Source organism: Dendrobium catenatum, unplaced genomic scaffold, assembly GCF_001605985.2.
Source record: "Dendrobium catenatum unplaced genomic scaffold, ASM160598v2 fragScaff_scaffold_1083, whole genome shotgun sequence".
Classification (NCBI taxonomy): Eukaryota; Viridiplantae; Streptophyta; class Magnoliopsida; order Asparagales; family Orchidaceae; genus Dendrobium; species Dendrobium catenatum.
In genome coordinates this window covers 544457-557250 of record NW_021319545.1, presented here as the reverse complement: position 1 = coordinate 557250, position 12794 = coordinate 544457, and the positions used below count along the sequence as shown (strand labels likewise).

Sequence of the window (12794 nt, the reverse complement as noted above, 5' to 3'; positions counted from 1 at the left end):
ACAAAGAGAGCACATGGGGAGGTCATGTGAAGATGTTTCATGATGCTTTGAGGACAAAAAATACTTATTATATATAAATGTATTTAACTTTAATTAAATGTTTTTAATATATATTAATTTATTTATTTAAAAAAATACTTAGAATTTGTGAGATTTGAACCGGACAGTTCAAAAATAACCGGACCGGTTTGCCGGTTGAACCGGCGGTTCTGGCCGGTTCAGTCCGGTTCTTTGCAGAAGCGGTTATAGGGCTGAACCGGACCGGCCTTGTGACCGGTTCACGGTTGAACCGGTCGAACCGGCCGGTCCGGTCCGGTTTTCAAAGCACTGGTTATTTTTGTCTGAAGCATGGATTGTATTGTAGATGATTGTTTTGATGAAAGAAAAAAAAATAGATGAACTATTATGTATTTGGATGTTTATAGTAGCTATGTATTTTTCTATCTATTTATCATTTGGAAGAAAGTTCTGAAGCAAATTCCAAAGCTAGATCCTGAATTTTCAACAGTTGTGTCGCGGCCAGATGCGAGCGGGATTTGTCCCGGTCGGGTTGGGTCGTGACAGCTCAGGCCAGCTCTTCTCATCAGATTCTGGTAACCATAGAAACCACCATTCCATCTGCCCTGAAGTTTCTCATCTCTAACCTCAAGAACATAGTTCATATTCATCTCAGCTCCGACAACTACCCTATCTGGCGACTTCAAACCCTCAAAATTTTTTCCGCCAATCACTTTGATGGACATCTCACCGGCACTATCAAATGCCCACCGGAATACATCCCCTCCACCACCTCAGGCATTATTCTGAACCCCCTCTACGCCTCCTGGTCATTTCTAGACCAAAACCTGTCCTTTGCTTTATGCTCCACTATCACCGCTCCAATACTACCATACATCCTCAATCTCTCAACCTGTCACGAGATTTGGCTCACTCTTGAGAAACGACTCCAGCCCTCTAACCGCAGCTGTGTTATTCAACTCAAAAATGAGTTGCATAATGTTTCCATGAAAGATCTCTCCATGTCTCAGTATCTAAACCACATCAAAACGATCGTAGACAACATCTCCGCCGCAGGATCTGTTATCGATCAAGAAGACATCATCTTCTACATACTCAATGGATTATCTCCATCCTACCAGTCCTTTAAAACTGCTATACGAACCAGATCTGATCCTATTAATCTAGATGAGCTTTATTCACTACTATGTAGTGAAGAAATCAATTTGATGACAGAACACCTCAAGTTCACTCCGGCAGATACGTAGACGATGGCATTCACAGCAACCAGAGGACGCAGCTCTTTCTCTCGCAGCCGCGGTAGGAGCTCCAGTGACACTCCGCAGTCGAATCGCTCCACTCCGCAGTCGAATCGTTCCACTTCGCCTATCAGTCGTGGAAGAGGAAAATCAACACCGTATCAATGTATTTTCTGTCAAATTTGTGGAAAATCTGGGCATTCCGCCCTGCATTGCTGGCACAGATCAAATCTCACCTACAAACCACCAACTGTATCACCGGCCAAAGCATTATACACCAACACCTCTCCGGCATCTCCAGATTGGTACCTGGATTCGGGTGCTACCACCCACATTACTGCAGACGCGGCTCAGCTCAAGCAACAGAAACCTTACGCCGGCTCTGACATGGTATCCATTGGTGACGGGTCGACCCTTCTGATATATAGCACAGGAGACGGACTCCTTCCAACACCCGTACCCCATCGTAAGCTCCACCTCAAACACATTCTTCATGTTCCTCATATCTCTCATAATCTACTATCCATACATCAACTCACCAAAGATAACCAATGCTCTGCTTTGTTTGATCCTTATGGCTACCACATCAAGGACTTGAAAACCCATGAAGTGCTCCTCAATGGACCGAGCTCTCATGGTCTCTACCCAATCACCGTTCCACAAAAGCTCTCCGCAAACACCACCGTCGCTCTCAACGCTCGTACCACCTCTAGCAAACTATGGCACTCTCGTTTAGGTCATCCACACAATTTTGTAACTACTGCAGTCACTTAGTTTAAACACTACACCTACTACATTATGCTATGTCTCTTGTAATGTGGCAAAGAGCCACAAACTACCATTTAAATTTCACAAGAAATCTGTAACTACACCACTTACATTAATACATAGTGATGTATGGGGACCTTCACCCATTTTATCTCCAAACGGTTTCAAGTACTATGTCATCTTTATTGTTGATTACTCTAAATTCTCTTGGCTCTATCTTATGCAATCAAAATCAGAAACGTATCATAAATTCGTTCACTTTCTAACCATGATAAAAACTCAATTCAATACAAACATCAAATATTTCAGATCCGACAATGGTGGAGAATACACATCCACACCATTCAAAACTCTTTTAGCCTCCAAAGGTATTATCCACCAGCTAACATTCCCCTACACTCCAGAACAAAACGGCGTCTCCGAACGTAAACATCGTCATATTCTGAAGACAACCCGAGCTCTTCTACATGAAGCTAGCCTCCCTCTAAACTTCTGGACCGATGCTCTCCTCCGTCCATTTTCCTAATTAATCGTCTTCCATCTAAAAATACCTCTCTAACATCCCCATATCACTTATTAACAAATAAACAGCCGAACTACACTCACCTCAAAGTATTCAGTTGCCTTTGTTTCCCCTGGCTCAAACCCCTAACCAAAAACAAATTCTCCCCACGCTTAGCTCCCTGCACATTCATCGGATATTCTAATACCTCCAACGGCTATCGCTGCTATGACCCATCTACCCAAAAAAATCATCCTCCCGACATGTCACCTTCTATGAGGATCAATTTCCCTATGCCAATACCTCACCCATCCACCATACCACCACTACCAATACATCCATCTCCCCTCTGCTCCTAACCCCCACATCTATCTCAACTCAAACTCCTCACAACAACTCAGCAAACCATAACCCAGCACATATACTTCCCTCCTCCTCTTGACCAACCATCTCCTCCTCAAACAATTCCACACATCACACTAACCCGTCCCCAATACCACCATCAGAATCACTTCTCACCCCAATTCAACACCCCATGCTCACTAGATTCAAGACCGGCAACTTGAAACCAAAACAGATATTCACTCTCACGGCTACCCAAACAAACTCTATAACTCCCTCCACCTTCACTCAAGCCAATAAACATCCCAACTGGAGAGCAGCTATGTCCACAGAATTTCATGCTCTACAAAATCAAGGAACATGGGAACTCATTTCACCACCACCAAATCAACCTATTATCAGTTGTAAATGGACATACCGTATAAAACTCAAACCCGATAGCACCATCGATCGATACAAAGCCAGGCTTGGAGCTCAAGGATACTCTCAACAATTTGGCATTAACTTCCACGAAACCTTCAGTCCCGTGGCAAAAATGCCAACCATCAGAATATTAATAACCATTGCACTTCATCATAACTGGTCCATTACACAATGTGACATCCCCAATGCCTTTATACATGGATCCCTTCAAGAAACCATATTCATGAAACAAACCCCCGGTTTCACTGATTCTCAACCCAATCACGTTTGCAAACTACACAAAGCCATATATGGCTTACGTCAAGCTCCACGTCAATGGTTCCAAACCTTCTCTTCATTTCTCATCACCCAACAATTCACCATAAGTCAATCCGACCCATCTCTCTTTCTCTATCGAACACAAAGCACACAAACATTTCTCGTTCTTTATGTCGATGACATTCTAATCACCGGAAATAATCCCACTCATATATCCTCCCTTCTCTCAAACCTTAAGCAACAATTTCACCTCAAAAATCTTGGTCCGGTTTCCCTTTTCTTAGGCATTCAAGTCACAAAGACACATCATTCATATTTCCTTAACCAAACCAGGTATGCTACCTCAATACTCCAAGCGGCTGGTATGGAAACGTGCAAACCAGCTCTCACCCCTATCTTTGTTCACACAAAATCATCCACTGATAGCTCACTACCCTTCTCCGAACCCAAGCTCTACCGAGCAATTCTCGGCTCTCTCCAGCACCTCACTATAACCAGACCAGACATAGCTTTCGCCACCAATCTACTCTCTCAGGTTATGCACCAACCACTCAATCTTCACTTTCAAAAACTGAAACGTCTCCTCCGCTATATCAAGGGAACCCTCGACTTTGGACTACCTATCACCAATGGCGATCTCACTCTCCGCTCCTACTCGGACGCCGATTGGGCCTCAGATCCATCTAACCGACGGTCCACCTCTGGTCATTGCTCATATCTCGGTAATACACTCATTTCTTGGAGTGTCAAAAAACAACCTATTGTTGCCAAATCTTCCACGGAAGCAGAGTACCGGGCTCTCGCCGCAGCCGCTACGGATATTGTCTGGTTGCGTCGTCTTCTAGCAGACTTCACTACTCCTCAACATACAACAACACCTCTACATTGTGACAACATTTCAGCCATGGCCCTCGCAAACAACCCCGTATTCCATGCTCGCACCAAACACATTGAAATAGACTACCATTTTATCAGGGACCGGATCAGTGCCAAAGAAATTATGGTTCATCACATCTCTTCTCAATATCAACTAGCAGATCTTATGACCAAAGCTCTCCCTCCGAAACGATTTGCTGAACTTCGCACTAAACTCACCATCCAGTGCCTGGATGCTTCGTTTGCGGGGCGGTGTTAAGTCATACAAGCTCCACTACCAGCTACAGGCATTCGGTTATTCACCTCCTGTTGTGTCTGGACCGTAGAAGCTCACAGAGCATTTCTCCACTTACTTACATCATTGTACTATCTGTTAAAGCACTGTTCTCTGTAACAAATTGTCTCCTCTCAGCTCTTTATATACCATGTAAACAGTACTATCAAGCATTGAAGATTTGCTCTATTACTCTCATTTTGCTTCAGCTGTGTCTTTTCCAAACTCTTTTAATCAAACCCTACAGGCATAAAAAATTTCTAAGCCACCCTTTAAACCATCGGCCTCAACTAGGATACTATTGACCTAGTTTTAATCCTACATCCTAAAACACTCTTCAAACAACTTGGATCTCCGTTATATGCTCCAAATATGATCTCAGCGCATTACCCTAGCATCCCAAAGTCATTACACCCTTCCATACACCATTAAGCCTTTCCACTAAATAGTGTCCAGCCTAGGTTACCTTAACATAGTATTGTCTTTTTCCCATACTTTGGCCTCCAAACCATTTGGAATGGCACCAACTTCTCCAAATCATATCTAACATGCATTAGATCCTCCACCATAAGAAACCATAGATCCTACTCCCTAAGTAGAGTTATAGGGTTGACGATGACCAAACTCTTTGGCTGACCCCTTTCTTTTGACCACTACAACAACAACAAGAAGCCTTTATCCCACTGTGGGATCGGCTACATGAATCATTTTTTCCTATTAAAAGTCAAATTCTCATTTAAATCTAATAAAGAAATGTCATTTTAGGTTTACCTTTACCTTTCTTAACATAAGCCAAATCTAATACATCTACTTTCCTAATCGGATCATCAGAATGCTGTCATTTTATGTGACCAAACCATTTAAGGCGACTCTCTCTAATCTTCTCTTCCATAGGAGCTACCCCTACCTTTTCATATATTTAGTCATTTCGTATCGTGTCTCTAAGAGTAAAGCCACTCATCCACCTGAGCATCCTCATCTCTACAACACTTAACTTAATATTATGTCAACATTCTGCACCATAAAGCATTGCAGGTCTCACCATCATAGAGCATTGTAGGTCTCTTTTGCCCACTACCTCCAATGAAATTATTCCAACCACCAAAGAGTGTTTCTCAAATCCTTAGATTGCCACCAAAGCAAGTGAAAGCATCCTATCACCCATTCAAATGCTAGGTCAATTATTAAAATTTGATTACCTGTTAAATGGTAATATATTATATTTTTATTTATTAGCCTAGTGCATATTTCCAATTCCCATCTTTTATTTTCATAATATCATATTTTTTTTCCATGCCTTTGAGTTTCGACGCTTGAAGCCTCCCCAATCGCCTGGTCACTTGCATCAATGATGGTACACCAACGTTGTGACTCATATGGGAAAGCTTTGACTATAGAAAAATCTAAACAAGTCAAGTACAAAAATATGGGAAAGCTTGGATCAAACTGTAGCCCAAAGAAACAACTTCAGTATGACTAAGCCAAATCCAATCTATGATGTGATCGGCTCAGCTCGGCTCTATTACAGCCCTAATATTCCATTTAAGTTACCCTGTTTAACCCAGCACAAAAATTGTAACTTCTTTCAAAACTAAGACAAAAAATAAACAAAATTTAGCCAATATTGGAATCAATCAGATTGACAAAGCGATACCTGATATGAAAATATCATTGTATTCATCCTCATCATAAACAAATTGAGGTGGGTCTGGCGAACCAATTCCTACGATGGTGCTTCCGCTGCTTGAAATATTAGCAGATCATAAGCCCATGATGAATTTACAAAGAAGGCAACATGACAAAGATAGATACAAATAAATATAATGAAGAAAAAAATTAAATACAGATATTCACTTTCTTACAATGTCATTGATCACAATTAAAGGAAGTGTACATATCATTTAGAAAAAGATGCTACATAGACCTATTTTTAGTAATAATGGCTGTGAAGTATATTGATAAGACTCTAGAAGTGCGTTCATAGGAAAATGCTAAAAAGACATGGTATTTCCTAAAGAAGGCATGGAATGTATTTAACAGTCATTGATTTTTTTTTTTTTTTGGCGGTCTATGAGGATTTGGACAGTAACATTTTGATAGGACACATTTGTAGATCTCAACTATTTTCTATCATTCTTCGAAAAACAACGAGATTTCTCCACAAAATCACGAAAATAGTAAATAATTTGCATTATTTGGTGAGAGGGAAACAGAAAATACCAAAATACAATTGATCCTCTATTTGAGAGGAGGATCGGTCTCTCCCAATCTCTAAACGCCGCTAGAGCCCAAAGAAACCATAAGAGATCACAAATTGCAGCCAAATTCAAGATGTCATAACCCTAGGAAAACTAACTATTTAATGCATACAAATCAAAAGGAAATCCCAAAAGAGTCATTACATTCAAATTTTCCTCCTAACTCCCTCAAAAATCCTTCCTAAACGGCTCACGCAGGCTAGGCGTGTGCTCGGCGCGTACAGGAGGTGGACATTTCCGCCTCTATTCGTGGATGTCGGTCCCATCGGACTGGCTGGACCGGTCCAATGGATCGGTCTAACACATTTCTCTATCACAAGTAGTTATTGATTCATCCAAGGACAGTAGAGTCAAGACAATAGGGAGTCAACCGGTAAAACATGGATATACATCAAATTCTTCTATATGATATTAATAAATGGAATTTGTGTAAGGTTATTTTTTTACCTTCCAGACATGAAAACAGCGCTGTACTGTCCACGCCCTGCAGCTAGCACGCGTTGCTTCAACTTCTTCAAAGACGGCAAAACATCAAATGCAGGGGCCTCTGGTAGAAGTGAAAATGAAAAAGAAATGATAAATAAAAGATTATTTAAGCAAGAGTGTCAACATAAAGTGGAAAAATAGTAAGATTGTGGATTATTTTTCATTGGACCCTGAATACCTAGATCATTTATGCAGACATCTTGAGATATTCCACTTTGAACACATTTTTCGAGCAACGTCAATGGGTCAACTGAACTAGTTTTACCAAGATGAAGTCGCTGCATGAAAGTTTTATGTCAGTAACTGCTTATGTTTCAGAGAGTAGCTTAAAAATCCAGAGGTTTTTGATGCCTTGTACACTTCGGCAGTTGGGCATGCTTCTTGGGGCTTTATAAGAACCATTGGCAAGTCCGTAGGTAATGCATGCGGAAGATCTTGGACAACCTGAGAAAAATGATCAATAGTTAAGCAGCATATCATTTATTTTTCTCACGAAAAATAAAAAAATAAAACAGTTGTACGCTTGAGATTCCACAGACATTAGACAAAGTTAGGAGTGTACTCATGAAAGCTATGAAATGAAATAATTATCCGTGGAAATTCATGCAACCTTAAAGTACTAAATTTACCGCCTCATAATCAAATTTGAAATAATTATCTATTTTATCTTTTTACTTAATCAACCAGAGCTTCAAAAAACTATAATATAAATGCTATGGCAAAGGCAGTTTTTAATTTTGGCTTAAAATGACTCCTAAAAAATTTATTTATATGGATCAAAATAAAGACTATTACACTAAATGACTAAGAAAGAATTTCAATAAATTACTACAGGCATTTTCTTTTCCATTTTTTCATGACTAAACATATTTCTATGCATTTGTTTTCCTTGCTTCCTTCCAATGTTTGCACGCATCAATCTTCACTCAACATTATTAATTTTCAGAAAAAAAAAATATTTTTGCTACCTTTTAATGTTTGCATGCATCATCTTCACTTAACATTTTTAATTCTAATATTGTAATACTGTTACACAGGAAACTACCAGGCTTATGATTTGAAAATAAACATGAATATGCATCTAATAAAAATTGTGCACCTTCCTAAAAGGTTTCACAAAGTGATGTTATTTTGCCAGGCGTTTACAGGCGCTGTTGGTTGGTATTTAACATTAATATTGGTTGTTCATGACTGTCATAATTAATATAGTTAGGATAAGAATGGAAACAGAAACATTTCTGATAGGTCTAGATACAGAGCTTTATGATTAGTGCTGAATTTGGTAATGTAAACAAGGCCCCTTACATGTTATAACAAAAAGGGGTAATAGCTAGTAGCCAATAATTTACACGGGCTAGGAATTAACCATTGAAATGAATGAAGGAAAAATATCAAAGCAGTTTTAAATTAACATATATGCATCAAATTGAATATTGACAAATATAACAACCAAAGAGTAAAACCTTAACATACCTCACCCCTCCCGGTACAATATGCAGCCCCATTCGAGAAAAAAAATGGAATATCTGAACCAATTTCACCTGACCATTCCTGAAGCTCTTTTTCAGTAACAAGAAAACCACTAAACTGGTTGGCAGCCCACAAAGCAGTTGCTGCATTACTACTTCCACCACCAAGCCCAGCACCAGTAGGAACTTTTTTGTCAAGATGAATCTATTTGAATTATAAGCGATAAAACAAATACAGCCAGTATAAAGAAAAGTAATGAAAAAGATAATTTCCACTCAAGCAAATCCACTGGAAACTAGTTATTCGATGACAATACCCAAAAGAAATTATTTGTCCCAGTTTTCTTCCTGTAGAGATTGAGAGCTTTGATTATCTGCAAAAGCAATGGCAAAAGATAATCATTTGTATGAATTCTAAATGGAAGTAATAACCATTTGTGAGGTAGCTGAAAGCAAAATTAAAACACATAACGAATGTGCAGTTATTCCAGTAAGACTGACAATTCTAACTCTTATGAATAGAAGTGAAAAAGAAAAGTAAAGTAGGAAAAAAGAGAAAGAAGAGATGTGCCTCACCAAATTTCTATCATCAACTGGAACTCCTGGCACATTAGTTGACAGGCGATCCTTTGTCTTTGATGGTGACAAGGAGAATTTAATCGTATCTCCCAAACTAATTACCTGGTATCTTAAACAAGGAACATGGTAACCCAGCGTTAAAATATTGTCAAACTATTCAAATTCTACATTATGAGTTATGAATTCAGCAAAAAACAAACAATTTACAAAAGAAAGCTGCATGATAAACAGCATAAAAGTACTCGAAAAATGGTCAATGTGCACCATTAACTTTCTAACAACTAGTTATAATAATGCAGGAAATCCATTTCTAGGTTAAGAAAGATAATTACATGGAACAAAGAGGCCAAATCATGAAATCCATCTTCCCTCTTTCCAGTTATCCTCAAGAAAACATTGATCTGCACAATAAAATCCGTCACAATCATCACAAAACAAAAACCTCAAATTGTATTGACGGAGACAAAAATTTCACATTTTTAATCGTAATTACCTTACAGGGCGAGAATAAAGTCAACCTAGAAAGCTTAGTGTTCTTATCCACTTCATCTGCCAGCCTATTAAACCTCTCCTCCGGATCATAAACAATCTAAAGTCCACCCCCGCCAAAAACAGAACTGAATCAAACCAAACCGAAAGAGCATCCACCAAGATAAAGTTCAATGAGAGGAATTGAACGAGAAATGTGTACCTCCACTTGCCTCCTCCCAGTTTGTGCCGCACAAGCGAGTATTCTACCAAATTTGTTCCCGTTGACATCAGAACTAGATTTGAAAGAGTAATGTCCTCGTCGGAAAATCGATGGGGAATCCCCTCTTCGTGCAAGTGAAGCTGCTCCTCTCGGGTATGAGAAGGATGAAATGAGGTGGTTGGACACAGAAGCCATTTGACAGCTGTAAGAAAGCTGAGAAGAATTTGAGCTCCTGTAAGGGTTCCATGCTATTTGGTAAACCAATTTGGCATCCTGCCAAACAATTTTTTGTATCAATATCAATAAATTTCTATATATTTATATATATTGATCACTTAAATATTTATATTTATTTATATAACATCTTAATCTTTAAATAATATTTAAAAAAAATTAGAATTAACTTATTTAAAGTAAAATACATATTTTCATTCATATATTTTGATATTATTAAGATTATGTTAGGATCTTGAATGAAGAAGAAGCTCTTCCTTCTTAGCTTCTTGGGAAAGAGAGGGATGGGAAAAGGGCAAGGGAGAGAAGTGAAATCGGAGAATTCTTTATTGCTTGGCCTACCATTTATTACAAGCTATTGTTTTATTTGTAGACAACAATGACTATACTAATGACAATATAAATCATATAAAAAAAATTAAAGAAAGTACAAAGAATTCTAACTAAATATGGATCAATTCATAATAGATTAGTATATAAAAAATAGAAATATTATATATATATATGAGATATTTAAATACATAAGAATTCAATGTTGTGTATGTAAAACCCTTTTAATTTATATGCCTTATAATGCTTGAAATTAGATAAATATGTCTAATGCTTCATTTCATAGCTTCTATAACATAGTAATTTTATAAATTATAAATTGATTTGTAAATTCATCAATGTTGGTCAATAGAAGAGAAGCATAAAATTAAGCGTTGCAAAGATGAGGGTGCCCACGTGAATTAATGGTTTCAATCTTGGGGACAGAATGTGAAATGAGTATATGCCTGAAAAGGTTGGAGTAGCTCAAGTGGTAAATAAGATTAGAGAGAGTCATCTTAGATTATTTGGTCACATAAAACATCAACCTTTCGATTACCTGATTAAGAGAGTAAATGTATTCATGGGCGGATTTAGAGGGGGGCCTAGGAAGGCACGTGCTCCCCCTAAAAAAAAAACTTTATAGGGTGCTCCTTGGCTGTCATCGTCTCTTTCCATCTCTCTGCTACCTATCTTCTCTCTTCTCTCTCTCTCTTTGCCATTTTATTATTATAGATGGCAACCTCCTCCACTAGCCCACCTCTCCTTCTCTCTCTCTCTCTCTCTCTCTCTCTCTCTCTCTCTCTCTCTCTCTCTCTCTCTCCATGATGGGTGAGACTAATTTTCTCTCTCCATCTTCACTAATTTTTTTTTAAATCTATAACTAAATTATAAATTAATCTATAATTTCCGTATCATCCATTTTACAACATCTATTAATTTAATGAAAATTTAATGCATATGATCCGTATAATTAATAAAAATAGAAATGAAGTAGACAATAAATACAATGGTAATGTAATGTTCAAAAGGGATTTATGAATCAATATTTCTATGAAATAATATATATACTTAAAAGTTCCATGAAGAATTATATGTGATCATATTTTACTTCTAACTTATTCTTCTATGAAATCAAACATATTATGTGTTGTGTTACATACACTTCATAGATGCCTTTATAAATAAGGTGTAAGAGATTCATCAATTAATATATGTAAAATCTATTTGAATTATGATTACTTTTACTTAAATTATCTAATGATTTACCTTATGACAGTCTTGAAAACCTTTATGTGGATTTATTGTCAAATAACATTGAATGCTCAAGCAACCCAAGCAAAACACTTGTAGAACGAATTTATTATTGCAAGTAAGTTCTAAGACGTTGTGTAAAAAGGGTCACAATTATATAACTTTAAGGTTTTTGTAGATATTGGGATTTCACGTACCACCTAATGAATTTTATTCCAGTTCATTAGAAAATATATGACTTATACAATATATCATGTCATCAATAGCTCATCCTAGCTCACTTCTAAGATACTATCTTCATACCACTTGAATGACTGCTTCTTCTTTGTCTAATTGTACATCACAATTGTTATTCTATGTTGATGATCAAATATTTCATTCAATAAAATTATGTATAATTCATAGATCTTTTGGATAGCTCCATATTTGCTTCCTTATTAGGAAATATAAAAAATAAATATGTTACCAAAAAATAAATTTAATATATTAAATTAATTTCTCACATGTTTAAGAAAGCAAAATATTTGTTATCTTACTATCTAATCATACTGATAGAGCATTCAACTACTTAAACTACTCTGCATTTTTACTTCCCACTTCTAATTCCTCATAATCATCAACCTAACCTAATATATAAGCCTTAAAATTAGACAACTTCTCCCGATCGATGGAGTGGAGTTGATTAATGATGTATGGATCGGTGGGCTTGTGTCTCTTCCCCGATGAATTTATGAAATTCCTAATCAATTATCGTTTTCTCTTATGTGACTAAAATATGTTGTTTGCTAATTGCACCTCACACTCTTTCAATCTCT

General features: G+C 37.5%; 1 protein-coding gene across 1 annotated transcript in view; it reads right to left on the bottom strand.

The window, feature by feature from the left end:
* LOC110102245 (4-diphosphocytidyl-2-C-methyl-D-erythritol kinase, chloroplastic) overlaps window positions 1-10468 on the bottom strand; it is a 15551-nt gene extending 5083 nt beyond the window's left edge. Inside the window, exons 1-10 of the mRNA XM_020830495.2 lie at window positions 10183-10468; window positions 9985-10080; window positions 9824-9892; window positions 9489-9593; window positions 9230-9286; window positions 8917-9117; window positions 7795-7887; window positions 7622-7721; window positions 7405-7504; window positions 6354-6439 (exon numbers count right to left, since the gene is read on the bottom strand). Of these exons, the coding sequence (XP_020686154.1) occupies window positions 6354-6439; window positions 7405-7504; window positions 7622-7721; window positions 7795-7887; window positions 8917-9117; window positions 9230-9286; window positions 9489-9593; window positions 9824-9892; window positions 9985-10080; window positions 10183-10377 (1102 nt within the window). The 5' untranslated portion in view covers window positions 10378-10468. The remainder of the gene's footprint in view (window positions 1-6353; window positions 6440-7404; window positions 7505-7621; window positions 7722-7794; window positions 7888-8916; window positions 9118-9229; window positions 9287-9488; window positions 9594-9823; window positions 9893-9984; window positions 10081-10182) is intronic.
* Between the last annotated feature and the right edge of the window lie 2326 nt (window positions 10469-12794).